The sequence below is a fragment of the Boleophthalmus pectinirostris genome, unplaced genomic scaffold (genome assembly GCF_026225935.1).
Source record: "Boleophthalmus pectinirostris isolate CB_2022bp ecotype Guang Dong unplaced genomic scaffold, ASM2622593v1 HiC_scaffold_8, whole genome shotgun sequence".
NCBI lineage: Eukaryota > Metazoa > Chordata > Actinopteri > Gobiiformes > Gobiidae > Boleophthalmus > Boleophthalmus pectinirostris.
In genome coordinates this window covers 41,411,335-41,426,509 of record NW_026571515.1, presented here as the reverse complement: position 1 = coordinate 41,426,509, position 15,175 = coordinate 41,411,335, and the positions used below count along the sequence as shown (strand labels likewise).

The window sequence follows — 15,175 nt, the reverse complement described above, 5'->3', positions numbered from 1 at the left end:
GTTTAATGTTTCCTCTTGGCCCTCAGTGGAAAAAAAAAGTTTAAACACTCTTGGTGTAATGAGAATTGTAATGGTGCCTACAAGGTAGAAAAGTGCTTCGTAAATGTGACCAGCTAATATACTTTATATTATATTTTGAATTTAAAATCAGATGTTATGTCCTGACAGACAAATTCTTAGTTACTCTTACTTGAGTGTACTACTTTTAGTGTAATACTACTTTTTACTTTTAGATGAGTAATATAATTTTGAAGTAATGTTACTCTTATGTGACTACAATATTTTGCTACTCTACCCACCTCTGCTTTAGCTCATAATGACTCCACTTGGAGTTGAATGACTGACGTTGTGCAATAGTGGAAAGTAACAAACTGCAAAAATGTTTTAAATTCATCTTTGATTTATTTCAGTCATATTTACAGTTTGGATTTCTCATTGTCCCAAAATTGCACAAACCACTGGCATCGCAGTGCAAAAGATACAGCAGATCGACAAATTAACATGCTTTTGAGTGGGATGAATGCCAGGTTTCATCACATCAGAACAGGGACAGACATATGTTAGTCTAAAAACAGTTTCAATATTAAGACATCTTATAAAAATCTTTAGCCCTGGGATCAACATGACAGTGCAGAGACATGCAGCAGACTAACAGCTAACAGCGCAGACAGGAGCCCATCCTCACTGTACACTAGCTTTAGCAGAACCAGGCCTTCTGGAAGTATTGCTGATGGACGGGCAGTGAAGGGTTTAAAATCATATTAAAATCTAAAAAGGATTAAATATAAAATAATAAAAACACGGAACAGACCCTCTCTTGTCCTACTGCTACCATCACTCATGTTTAGTGGCACAAACATGAGGGCATCATTTCACATATAAAAACAGTACATTCTGGTTTCTAACAGTACAGAGCTGCTTTTATTCAGTAGACAGTCCACATTACGCTCCTTTCACTCCTTTACATTTCTTTTATGGAGAATAGTTCCATAATCTGAATATGAGAGCCAGTGTAATAAGTGGGCCTTAAAACAAAAAACACAAACATCAAGGCTGGAACAACAGTATAGTATTTGTTCATTATTTGCATCTTTACTTATGAATTTTTTATTTTATTTTTATTCTCTAATGTGTACACAGGAGACAGAATGGTTCAATTAGTGACTCATGTGTTTGGAGCATACAGTTTGAGCAGGACTTTGAAAGTTGTAGATTTTAGAAGCCGGGATTTTGAAAGAGTGATTAGAGTTCAATCATGTAAGACAACCCAGTGTCAGCATCCGTGGGGGGCTGGGGGCCTCTGGGAGTGAGGGCTTCCAGTGGAGCCAGCTGGCTCAAGAGGTCCAGGCTGGAGCAGGGGCTCTGGGTCACACAGCAGGCTCCCTCCGGGTTCCCGCGCTCCTCTATAGGGGTGCCCACATTGCCCTGGCACAGCCTCTGCAGCCGCTGCCTCTCTTGGGCTTTCTTGGCTCTGTTGGCGATGTAACGCACACGGCTCTGGCTCCGGGAAGACGTCCGACGCACCAGCGCATCGTCTACACTGCACTCCTGGGATTCTCGTAAGTCTGCGGGGGAGAGGGGCTCCACATCTGTGAGCTTGCGCAGCTGTGCCGTGAGAGGGTCAGCGTGGGGACTAGTGAGGCTCAGTCTCAGAGCATCTCGAGAAGGCCGGTGGATGAAGCTCCTGCTGATGGTGCGGTACTTACTGTCGAAGCGCGGGGAGATATCATCAGAGGTCAGGTCCCCCAGGCTCTTGGACATAGAGGCTGTGGCTGGGGCCCCACCTGCCTGCAGGAGCCCCTCCATGAAGAGCCGGCTCCATGTGTGGCGGCGCTGGGACAGCCTGCTGGGAGGGTCTGCAGAGCTCTGCAGAGGGCCAGACTCCAGGGGCTGAATGAGGACTGGGTTCTGCTGGAGGTTAGGGTTGGATGTAGTGACGTGTGCATGGGGACAGGGGAGCAAGGGGGCAAGGCTGTGCGGTAGGTTGGGGTTGGATTTGCTCTTGGTGACAGAGGAACATGAAATCAGGGGGGTGTGGGGGTGGCCTGCCCAGGGGAGGGTCTGACGGGACAGGTTTGGCATGGACAGGTCGATGACTGTGTCACTGGAGGACACGCTGGAAGACGAGGACATGCTGTCCCTGTTGGGTGGATCCAGTTTGCTCCAGAGGCGGTCACACAGAGTAGCGTCAGTGCAGACCTGAGGTACCACGGACACTGCCCCACCTGGAGCTCCTGCTGTCTGCACATGGCCTTCGCTTTTGGTCCTTCTCACAGGGGTCCTGGGGGGTGCACTATGGCACAGGGCTGTCTGGGGCTGAAGAATAGGGGCTGTGTGGGGGTCTGTTGGGGAAACTGTGAGGAGGGCTTTGGTTCTGTTGGGGTTCAGAGACTCAGATCTCTGGTTCCTCTGCAGTTTGGGGACCGTTTTTTCAAGTGGACTTGGCTGAAGCTGCTTGTGGGCTGTGTCATACTCTGCGGGCTTAGGAGTGCTGCTGTTGTAATGTGTGAGTTGACTGAGCTGTCTGGTGTCCATGTGGTTCTCAGGAGACACACAGGAGAGCCCTGGCACAGCTCTAGTACTGTGAGAAGCACCACTGAGAGAGGGCAGAGGTCTGACATGAACTGCAAAGAGTCTGGAGCAGTGAGAGGACATGCTGTCTTCTTCGAGGGGGGCAGAGAGGGGCAGGCATCGGTCAGCACCTTTGTCTGCCTCTTGGGGAAGGAATGCATGGTGATGAGCTGGTGTCAGGACAAAGCAACCATCTGAAAGAGACAAAGAGGAGAGCACATCAGAAAAACAACACATGCTCACCTGGGAGATTATGGGATGGCGGGGGGTGATATGGCCTGAGGTCAAGTTATGGTGGGCTCATGGTCTTATAATGAGGACAAATATTTATGATCAAACTGAAAAATGGTACGATTTTCATGTGGTAGAGCCATAGACTGTATAAAGAAGTGGACTAGTTAGTGTGACGTCACCCATAGTGGTTGGTTCCAGCCAAATGAAGCTCATCGAGACTTGCTGTTACAGGGCCAAATTTGGAGTAGTGTTATGTATTTGTCATTGCTACCAAAAAGCTGCTTCAGTTACAGAAAGAGGCAATGTATTTTTCAATGGAAAGTGACATGGTCGATGGAACTGGACGAGTGCTTCTGCTCACTTCCTATTTGGAATACAGCTAGCGAGTTAATTATATCTATTTATATATACTGACTATGGGGAGCTGAACCCAATAATGCTTATGGAAGTGTCAGCAATTCAAATGTGACTACACAGTAATGAGAATGTTTGCGAGAATCCTATACACTGCATGGAGTCAGTGAAGATGAAGCATTTAGTGGAGGGAGTAGAGGCCCTGACAGGTAGTACTAGTGCTAAGTCCAGGGGGAAGGACCAGTTTTTTACCTGACTGTGGTCATCCTCTCAGTTCTGCTCTAAGAGCAGACAGAAGCGTGCATGGGAAAGAGAGGACAGACAGTTTAGGCACACAGCATTGAAGGGGCACAGCATGTCAGGAAACAACTCGGAGAAAAAACAACACACATTTGCATGAAAAACATCTGAAGAAAACATGACTAGATCCACTATCGGAAGTGCTCATGCAGTGAGCCTCAAATCACCCCGGTATCTGGCACACACATTTTTGGATGATACTCTTACAGTTGAAATTGTTAAGAGTTATGATATGGTAGACTTATTCCAACTCTAGATGCTGACCCAATTTATCAGCTTGCTCTTAAACTGAACATGGCTGTCAGGTCCTGTAGGACCTCTGCAATAGGAGACTCCCTCAAATTAGTGTTGTTACGATCCTACAGTAGTAAACTTGATTTCAATACTAAGCAATAGACACTATTTTATGATATCAACTCTTTATTTAGAATGTGATTTTTAACATTAAATCATGGTACTTTCTTTCAGGCTACCACGTGGCCTTGTATCGGTGTAATCCCTCAGTCATCCAGGTAGGTTCCATAGTGGTCCCTGGGTGTATACTAGTCTATGTGCTCTTATACTTGTTCCAAAGATCATTGTAAAGCTATCCAGAAGAGGTTTGTTTCAGCCCTGTAAATGCAATGCTTTTAGTATCGATATTGCTCAAATGAGCATCTAGTTTCGATGCTAGTTTTAGTATTGATTATTATCCAGTTTTACTTTTGACAACCCTGCCTCACACATGACTTGACACTCGCTTATGTTCTTAGACTTGGAATCATGACTTTCTGAAAGTCTGTGTAGCGCTCAGTGAAGCAGCATGAATATGTCATGGGAGCCGGATCATGTGACACAGGAAATACATGAGCTTCACCTGGGAAACACTAGTGTGCCTGGAAACCCTAGTCTTTCCCAGCACACTAGTGTGCCATATAATAATTTATCATTTTTGAGTACTCAACTTGAATACTTGACCTCAACTTCCTCAACTTGAGCCAGATGAGGAAGCAAAAATGTCATCATTGCCAAATAGAAAGAACTAGACACAGGGGCAAGGGGTTTATGTCCCATATATCATTTTTGTTCTAAATTGTGTAATATGGTAATATTTTATTGGGTGGTATTCTGTGAAATCTTTGTAATCAAAAAGGTGAGTTATGACTCAAAAAATGTTGAAAGACACTGACCTTGACGCCAGTACTATGGCTGCACCTCACTAACTTATCCTGATACAAACATGTGACTGGAGAGAAAGAAACACTTTGAAGTGCATGGTGTGAATATTAAAAACAGGGTCTGCTATAAAATCTACTATAGAATCATGGAAAAAAAACTTGAAGTGTGGTACTCTTACTTCTAAGTAAGTAAGTCTTTATTTACATAGCGCGTTTCACAAACATATGTCACAAAGATGCTTTACACAGCATTATTCAGCATTATTCATTCACTCCATACCCAATGATGGTCAGCTACTATTGTAGCCACAGCTGCCCTGGGGCAAACTGACAGAAGCGCGGCTGCCATGCCAATCAGTGTCTCTCTCACCACCATCACTCACACCCACACAACGTTCATACTAGGCAATGTGGGTGAAGTGTCTTGCCTAAGGACACAATGACAGTTTTTGTGTCTGCCGCCCCCCTGTGGCACCTGATTTTCCCTGTGGTCTCCCATCCTAGTACTAACCAGGTCCAGCCTTGCCTAGCTTCTGAGATCGGACAGGATCAGGCTTTGAAAAGCCGGTATAGACACAAACTACTTCTACTCTTATATTTGAACATGCCTGTCCTCAACTGAATTCTTTATTTCTTATTTTTCTGTAAATGTGTTTGAAAAGAGGGTGCATGCCCTCACTACTCTAAATGTTTGACCCTAAAGCATGTGAAGGCCATAACTTCGTTTGGCTAGTTGATTACAATGAATCATCTAGCAAAATCAAGCTGTATATTTGTATTTCCAACCATCTTCATATGGTATATGAGTATACTGACAACACATATCTAATTCACTACACTGAAGCACTGTGAGCTCTCTTTCATAGTCTTTCATTTTGATGTTCAAACTTACCACTTGACTCCTCTGTTCAGCATGTTGAGAATGGAAAAACACTTCACTTAATCTGGGACTATTCACACTGAATCTAGTGTACCATAGGACAGATGTGGCCTAAGAACTGCATTTGGTTTACTTCAGTAAATGTAACTATATGGCTGTCAGATTACTCTGATGTAAGTTGAAGCTCAAGTCAGTGGTCTGCAGTGGTCCATGGCCATATACTAGTCTATGTATACAACATGCAACATGTGCAGATCCCAAAAGACTTAAGTAAATGTACTTAGTGACCAGCCCTGACCTGATTGACTGCTCATCAAGAGTCTACTTTAGGACCTACTTTTAGGGTCTACCTCAGGGACTGTTCACTCAACTATATCTTATGGACTTCCCACTGATCTGGCAGCTCTTATAAGTTTAAGATTTTATAATTCACTAATAATACAAATAATTTATTATAATTATTTTTAAACATTATTTATTTATTTGTTATGGTTGCTTCCATTTTGAATGACCTAGACAGGTTAAAGCAACTCGCAGGACTTCCACAGTACATTTTTTGTCTTTGTCTTTTTTTGTTTTTGTATCTAGTTCAATCAAATAAATAATAAAAGCTCAGCTGTGAACCAGATGGGAGTGGGAGACATCTTCTATGAGTGAAGGGGGACTAGACCAACTATGGCCCCTACAGGCACTGGTCTAATTGTTCTCAACTACAGAAAGTCTTTCTTACCAGCAAAAAACATGGGGGATTTATGACGTAACTCCTGCATTTTCTGGGCAAACAGAGCGTTCATCTCGCGCTGCAGTGTACCCGCCGCCCTTTTGCGGCTGTCCAGGACCGAGCGGGGGGGCAGCACCGGGGGTGTGTCCAGACTGCTCAGACTGCCAAAGCTGTCACAGCTGCTGCTGTCAGTGATGAGCAAAGCCTCACTCACACTGGGGTTAGGGAACAGCTGCTGAGTGTTAAACTGTGGAGGGGCCAGGGAGCAGCGAAGCTCGGCTTTACAGTCTGTGAAGACCGGGGTGAGGCTCACTGTGTTGGGGAAGTGCCTGCGAGGTACATCACAGGACCAGCTGATCCTTTGAGTGCAACTGGGTTGAGGGCGTGTGTGCTGAGGGCCCAGAGTCTGCCTGTCTCTGGGCCTGGAGACAGACAGAGGTCCGAGGACTGCCTGAGCAGACTTGAACGGGAGCTCCACCATCTGAGGCTCTCTCTCTGCCTTAGGGAGCTGCTTTTCGCCTGCAGTGCCTGGGAAGTGTTTGTCCTTACCCTCTGCCTTCTGTGGTCTGCATGCCTGCTTCTCCACTGACGCAGCTTTCCGCTCAGCGTCGGGGCTCTCTTTAGAGCCAATTACACATGTGATGCAGTTTGAGGACATGCTCACTCTGCCTGAACTGTTAAGAGCCACGCGGGCGAATACTCCTGCTTTCATGTCCAGAGGCTCGTGAAAACGAGGCCGACTGGCCCGCTTTAGAGGCTCGCTCATAGGCGGCTGAGTGTGAAGCGAGCCCTTACCTTTGCTCTCATTTGCATGGAGGGCACCATTGGTGCCAGGATGGTCCCAGGTGCTCTTGGCCTGAGGAGCTGTGTGTGACTCTCCGTTGCGGTGCTGTGGTAGTGTGGGCTGAGAGGCAGACTCCCGTTCATCACTGGCTCCCTCTGAGCTGTAGTCTTTGGTGTCGATGGCCACGTCTGGGAAGCCCTTCTTGGTCTTAGACTGGCCTTTGGTGGGTGCGCTGGCAGTGCGCCGCAGCAGGTGAGACCCAAACGGGTGCTTACGACTCTGCTGCACAGCAGCAGTGCTGTCCAGGGAAGACTGCTTTGGGTTTCTGTGAAACAGGCCTTTTATGCCTGTGGCTGCTTTGGCCTGACAAAACACAAGAGTGATAGTTAGACTCAAGTCTAGTAAAGACACAATATTTATGTACACATGCTGGAATGAATTAAAGAACACCCAAGTTTTAGCCAGCTACATTATCGGCATAATCAATAAACATCCCATGCAGATAGTCTTTGAATCCCATTGGGATTCAAAGAGACATTTAGGAGTGAGCACTCCATGTCTTCTTAGAGTTAGAGGAATATATATGATAATGCAGACGTGTGTGCTATTAAAGTGACACCTTCATTCTGTGGGGCTTGTAGAGGAGAGAGTGAAGGAGAGAGTAAAGACCAGAGCAGACAAGAGCAAATAAGAGCAAACAAGAGCAGAGCAGACACAGAGACTGTGGAACAAACTGATGACAGACGGTTTTGACAAGGCACACGCTCACACATCACAAAGGCCTTAATATGGACCTATTCACTGTAACGTGAAAGTAGATCCTATCATCACACTGTTATCACACATGCTCAGGACAATTATGAAATGAACATTCATGGAGACAAAGACGCTGGTGTCTGGGAGATGTAAGAACCAACGATGAAGAAGGGGAGCCTAGTTACTTATACAAAGGTATTTTAATGTGTATATTACAATACACAGTACAACAATCCCATGTGCACATGTACTCTACTCTAAACCAGGAGTTTACAAACATAACATTTTTTTTCAGTGTTTCTGCAAATTCAAGATTTGATTCTATTTATTCTATTTGAATTTTTAGATTAAAAAAAAAAAAGCCTGTTGTAGGGATGTCAAGATTATTAGGTTAATCAACAGTCGTTATTCAAAAGAGCAGAAAAAAATAATAATTGTGATACATTTAGAAGCAAAATAAGTAATTTCTGTTCAATCTATTCTCCAAAAAAGTACAATTAATGTAAAGTGTCTTTTTATCAGTCTTTTTTTTTTATGACACTTCGACTTTAGTTTACCATTCAGAAAATTTAGCAATAGGAATTAAAAAAATAAAATAAAATGCATGTGACAGGTTTTTATCATTCTCACATTCTGGCTTAATTTGGTGGCATAATATCTGTTGTAAATATAATATATTTTACATCAATAAAGAAGCAATTTGTGAAGACAAGTTGAAAATTATGTTGAAAATGACAGCGTTCTAAACCAAATTGATGATAATTCTATTTCTATTCTATTCACATTTTTCGCTAAGTTTTTTTGCTTTAGTTTCAACATTATTTCAACAAAATAAAGGTGTTTTCCTACATTTTATTCATCATATTAATTTCTGTGTAGATTAGAGGAGTTTTGGTCCAGTTTACAATATGTTTGCTTGATAAGAGTAATACGTTATTTGTCATTATTTCCAACCAGGAAGTAAAATTTTAAACATAAAAAAACTGTCAAATTGGGTGTTTATTGATTTCTTTTTGTTTGTGTAACATCTTAAATATAACCATCTTAATTGTGTTTAGAGTAGACGAGCCTGTCATAGGCACTTTAAGTTGACTTGTTTGGTCATGATGTCAGTAATCGTGAATAGCCTACTTTCTAAATTATGATTATTGTGAGAAAAAAACATCACAACACTAAAATGTGATATCCTGTCATCCCTGGCCTGTTGGGAAGCACATTGGATCTACTTTGGGTCAGTGGTGGAGGTGGTTGGGGCCATAATAACTCATGGGGACATGAGTTAGCCTGGGTTCGAATGCCTGTGCGGCTAGAGGCTGGGTGGAGGTCTTCAGAGGCTCATGCAGAGTGCTGCTGACTGGGGCTCACTACACCTGAGTTTAGAGGCAGCCGAGGGGCTCCTACATGCGCTGCCTGTGAATGCAAAAGAGGGCTCCACTGAAAGGACAAACAGAGGAGGAGAGAGATCAGAGCGAGGGATGGTGAGGAGACAGGACACACACACAGCAGCAGCTCATCTGGACACTACACCACAGCCGCCACACGAGGGCACTCACGACCTGCAGGTAAGAGGACTGTACAGCCCCACGTGAGCAGTACTGTTCAGACTGGCACTGTGGGAGATAAGTTGTTTCATCAGATTTTGAATTTTAAATTTCTCTGTTGAACTAAAAAAACAAAACATGTTTGATATGTTTTTATTCTGAAGTGCAGTTGATTCATTTGGAAGTGTGGTCATGTGTTGAAAATAAGCAATTAAAGATTGCTCAAACATGTACAAATACAACAGCCATCTATATCCTCCTTAGTCACATAAAAACAACTTATGCATCTTGGATCTGAATTTTAAACTCTTAAATTATGACTGCTGAATTTGAGAACTTGAAAATATTTCTGCTGAATTTTGAATACATGGAAAACACATACTTTAAAACTCAGCAGTTGCAATTCAGTTAAAACATTAAGTGAAACATTCAGCTGCATTTCAAATTCAACATCTGATGAAACAAATGATCCTCCACACTGCACTCCTCACCATGCAGACTTCAGATACCTACCTTACCAGTGATGTCATGCACTGCCACATGAACAAAGATGGACGCCTCCTCCATACCCTCCAAGTACACGTGACGATACCCTGCACAAGAGGAAATGTCAGTACAAATATGTCATCACCCTCAGATGTCAGCAACAACAACAACAGCAGCAGCAGCACTGGTTACCTGGCAGCATGCTGTTGAAGGCGATGGTACGCTGGCCGATGAAGTCCTGTCCAATGGGATCATGGTCCCACACCAGGAAACGCACCAGGGCCAGATCTGGCATGTGCACCACAAACACCAGGGTCTCCTCCCACATGGGGTTAAAGCCTGGCAGGGGTATAGGCAGGTGTGAAGACAGGTGCAAGGACAAGAGCAGAGGCAGGAGCACAGACAGGGGCACAGTCAGGAGATTAAATAACACTTTGCATCTCTTGTTCACTAGAAAACTGCGGTGCCCAATGAGAGCAGACGTTGCCGTAAACATCATCATAACAAAGAGTCAGCGTTACAGATCTGTAGGGCCTGGTGTGATATGGCTCATGCTGGGATTAATTGTCAATATGGCATCTTGAAAATAAGCGATTAAAGATTAATGAAACATGCACAGATCACTCCAAATAAAACTTTGAGAAGGCCTGTTTTTACACTTACCATTATCATCGACAACTCTGGTCTGTTCTTTACAACAGTCCACGGGTACACCAATAATTTCCACCTCCACAAAAGGATCAATGATCTGAAACAGAATTAAACATAGACATAATATATATGTGTGTTATGTTTCCTACCCTTGGGTTCTGGATCTGTCGCCCCTGCGCACCTCTCCCCTGTCCCCCAGCATTGAGTCCTTGGGCTTGGGCAGCTGTTGTCCACTGATGACTTTGAGCACCAACTGTTTCTTCATCTGACCAGGCAGAGGGTCATCCAGGTTTGGGTTGAAGGCACCTGAAGGAGACAGAAAAAATGTGTGGCAGGGTGAGTGCCACAGTGCTCTGTTATTCTGGTCCAAGCTTGTCTAAGTTTGGTCTTAAGATATGTTTAGTAGGGATGGGTGGTTTTTCCCAGTATCGGTGTCAGCCGATTTTTGACACCAATATTCAACATCAATATTTAGTCAATATAACATAACATCAATACACAGTCTTGGATTGTCCTAAGGGCATCAGATTTGGAAAAGTGGAAAAAAGAAGAGCTGTTTAGGCTCAGTGTAGTGTTAGTAGCTTAAAGATTGGAGGTTTGATTGTAACTCTAAACTACCCTGGACTTTTCCTCCACAAATCGGCCCCTGGTCGGACGGCTGTTGTGGACTTTTCCAAAATGCACAGATTGCCAGTCCGCCCCTGCTCTAAACAGTGTATAGTGTTGATGTGTCGCTTGGCCACACGCTTTAGTTATATATGAATGTGAATTAGTGGTCTCCCTCCAAGTGGAGTGAATTATCCAATGCACAACAGTAATCAGTAAAAGTGCAGAGCAGTATCCACACTGACTTGGATACTCAAAACCATGAAGAAAACATAAAAAAAAAAGTCTGGTCTGACCTTCAAACATGCACTGAGGCTTGAGAATGTAGCCACAGTTGCCGTTGCTGTAGAACTTGGCTCTGTTGAGTTGAAGAACACGTCCCTCTGACTGGTAGTTCAGGGCAACTAAAACAAACAATGACACCTCATATATCCTCTTGTTTCTCTGTATGTCAGATGCCCTCTCACAAAATGCTACAATTTTCATTTAGTATATTACTTATTATGGCCCATATTACACTTTATTCTGATGTATTTTCTAGATCACACATGTTTACTTCACAAATCCTGCATATTTAGTTCTTCTCTGACACAGAAAATACTTGTGTAATGCCATTTGGGGTTTTTAAACTCCATACACCTTCACTAAAGTAAGTTTGATCATTTCAGCCCTGGAATTGCCAGTCTCTACTCTCACATTCTGAGCTTTGGGGAAGTGGACAGACTAAAAATAAACTATAGAAACACAACTCAGGATATGTTTTAATGAGGTAATAACTTAACATGGCTTAAAACTCAAAAGAGTAAATTTTGCATAATATAGGACCTTTAAAATATAAATATTGACCCTTACCCAAGCCTGTTACTATGCATATACATATGGGATTATTTTATAATTTATGATTCCAATGAGTCTGAAGCTCATACCGAGCTGGCAGCCTGCGTTCCAGAAGGGCTGTGGGTTGAAGTTGGAGGAGTCGATGCGGTAGGATGAGGGATAGATGCGGGACAGCTGTCTCTGGTTGAAGCGGATAAACTCGGCCGGCTTCTGCTGCATCACCTGATGAGCCTTGGTCTCACTCAGAGAGGACACCTGCCAGCTGCAGTTTGCTGCTCTCAACAACAGGGGGCAGAAACACTCAATAGTTCAGTTCAAATTCAGTTTAACCCTCTCCAGGCAGGTGTTGCAGATTTGCAACAGCTAAATGCCAATCACCTACCTACTCCAAATCCATATTTTATGAGCTATTTTTACTCAGGAGCCTTTTTTCCATCCATGCTAAACGTGGATGATGCAGACTGTGCAAGAATGACTACACGCAAACGACCTGCCAGAAGTGCAAAGTACTTTTGTTGTTTACAAAGGATAAAAATTGTTTCTTGGAGAACCACACGAAAAAGTGATGTTGTTCTGCCACTGTAAAGCTGATACACTCTGCTTTATGTTTTCATTGGTATGAAAAGTGGTTTACACATAAAGTTAGTGTTCATATCATTTTCAGTCTTCAGTGTTAATTTACCACACCGAACCAATGCTGCAAATCTTAAACATCCCAGAACACACTGGATGTGAAGGTCTCTGTGAAGTCAGGATTGTATATTACTGCCCCATATGATAATTTTCCCCAAATATCAGATTTTTTCCTGTTACTAAAATTTAATTTGAGCCTGAGAGGGTTAAAGTGCACGACAGGGTTTTATAATTATATAATTTTGACTCCAATTGGTGAGGATAAATAAGCTGTATATATAAATTATACTTTTTCACTTATATATTTTCATTTGTTAAATAATCATTCCCATGCACATTAGCGGAATTTTGGCCCAGTAGCTAGGTAACAGTTATGAAATTGAAGAGTGATATAATGATTTCAAAAGTACAATTTGAAACCTACAAAGTTTGAATTGAGGAAATAAATAATAATAGATAAAATGAATTGATAAAACTTCTTCATCTCTCTCTTTTTTACATTCTAATGGCACACAGCTTTATACTGAATCTCCACATTTTCTGGTCAGACTGAATGTGTGGTCACCTTGTGCATCAATGTCGTACAATCCCACAGAGCGCGTGTATTTGACCAGGTCAGACAGAGCTCTGGACAGCTTCATGGTCTTCTTCTTCCTGTAGGATCAGTGCAGGAGATGAGAGTTTATCTGTAAGTGCTTTAGTGCTCCACTGGCTCTTCTCATTTGGACGTGGCACAAAGAGAGGTTCTGCTCTCATTTAGTCCTATGTTAGAGCTGACTTAAACCTGCCGTTTTGCTTCTCCCTTACTTTTTATACGGGTTTGAATCCTTTGCTCCTTTTGTGTGGTGTCAATGCAACTCTGAGCTACTTGGTCATATTGTAACCAAAAAATGGCATCGGGGGCAGACAGAGCAATGGACACAAAGTAAATATTTTTTGCAAGTTTATTTTTTGAGCCTCTGTTACGCACCTCTCATAAAGCTGTTAAGTGTGCATTCTCATCCATATTATTCATTAGAAGGTGTCCTCTGCAAATAATGACCCCTAGTCCACAAAAGAGCACTGTGAATCTAATTTGAAGGCTTCTTTAAAAGTAAAAAGGCAAGAACACTTCCTCATGTGTGTCTGTTTATATCCAGAAAGCGTGGATCAGGATGAAGCTGTTGTAGATTCGCGACAGTGATTTCCTGTATGACTCATCATCACCCTTCTGTGAATTAAATGCATTTTATGTGAAGTATTGCAGCACATTGTCACAAATAATGACACAGTTTTCATTTGCATCTGAACTACTAAGTGCAGTGCTGATTTGGTGAACACTTTAGAGTCACAAAGTGGGTCGTTCTATTGTGTGCCAGCTTTGCCAGTTTTCAACTTCTAGCTTTTAATGTGCAGTCTCTTCACTGCCATATCCTGTTGCAGAATTTGCACTCAGAGATTTTAAATCTCATTCAAATTCCCTTGTGTTTGTGGTGTGTACTTTTGGTAGCACATTTAAAATGAGCTCATGACTAAAAATCTTGCAGCGTGTGGCTGTCTTTAGATTGGTGTTAAGTCTTCAGCTTTATCATGGTTATTTGCCATAATAGACTTCAACATAAATGACACTTTCACACCATAATGTCTGCCTCATTGCGTAAGATTTCTGTCAAACATAGACTGAAATAAAGAACTTTAATTCATTAAAGATGTTTCTTTTGCAGTAAAAAAACATTTCCACAGATGTGACTTGTATCTTTTTTAGTGAAGAACCTGCCACTTTGCTTGCCTCAATGGAGACGTTCTTGCTTAGCCAAGAACATTCTAAAGAATATTTAACTTCATGGACTCCTGCCTCCTCCCTTCCCTACAAGAATTCTTTGGATTTGTTGATTTAAGGCTATGATTGCTAAAATATTTTAAGTACATTGACCAGCACCATAAAACTCAAGTGGCAGTAAAGGGACCCCCCCTGACCAGTGAACATTTGTGAATGACTGAGGGGTTAGAGATAAAAGCTCATTTTTGCTCTATGTTGTAGATGTGCATAGAGGTTTCTGTTCGTCCTGTTCATCCTCTGCACTGTTCTGTCCCTAAGCTGGGGCCTCATTTAATAAAGCTTGATTACGCACTACGCATTGCGTAGGTGCCCTCTGCGCCAACCGCAGGATTTACTCCTCGCAAGCGCAGTGCTTAGCTTATCTCTTCTCAGCCAGGAACTGCCATACGCACTCCGCAAAATCTCGAGGCTAGTAGAAAAGCGACACTCATGGGGAGGAGCAAAAGTGGTATAGTTTGAGATGCTTTGATCAGGAAATTCACATATATAAAATAATCACATTCAGATGTGCGATTTAAGCAGAGATTAGCCGAGTGTCACCTGACCGTTGATCCACATACACCTCTCATATACCTCTCCCTCACTCCTTTCACTCTCTCGGACAGGGATTCTGAATATTTTGCATGGGCTCATAGCCCCCCTCCTTTGACCATTCAGGCCTCAGTGCATGTATATTAGGCATATTTAAAAAATATAGCAATAAAAGCTCTTGAAATACAGAGAGAAAACTATTTGGCCATATCTGCAAAGATGCACTGCTTACATCTTACCTCTACTATAGTACTATACCAAAGCACTACAGCTCAATTTTGTATGTTATTTTCTCATGTTAATTAAGAGATGAG

General features: G+C 42.7%; 1 protein-coding gene across 1 annotated transcript in view; it reads right to left on the bottom strand.

The window, feature by feature from the left end:
- Positions 1-443: 443 nt before the first annotated feature.
- The window catches only part of plch2a (phospholipase C, eta 2a), a 53,450-nt gene continuing 38,718 nt past the window's right edge, over positions 444-15,175 (bottom strand). The window contains exons 14-22 of the mRNA XM_055166212.1: positions 13,077-13,165; positions 11,968-12,150; positions 11,338-11,445; positions 10,617-10,741; positions 10,448-10,532; positions 9,977-10,123; positions 9,812-9,891; positions 7,013-7,364; positions 444-2,765 (exon numbers count right to left, since the gene is read on the bottom strand). Coding sequence (XP_055022187.1) covers positions 1,243-2,765; positions 7,013-7,364; positions 9,812-9,891; positions 9,977-10,123; positions 10,448-10,532; positions 10,617-10,741; positions 11,338-11,445; positions 11,968-12,150; positions 13,077-13,165 — 2,692 coding nt within the window. The 3' untranslated portion in view covers positions 444-1,242. The remainder of the gene's footprint in view (positions 2,766-7,012; positions 7,365-9,811; positions 9,892-9,976; positions 10,124-10,447; positions 10,533-10,616; positions 10,742-11,337; positions 11,446-11,967; positions 12,151-13,076; positions 13,166-15,175) is intronic.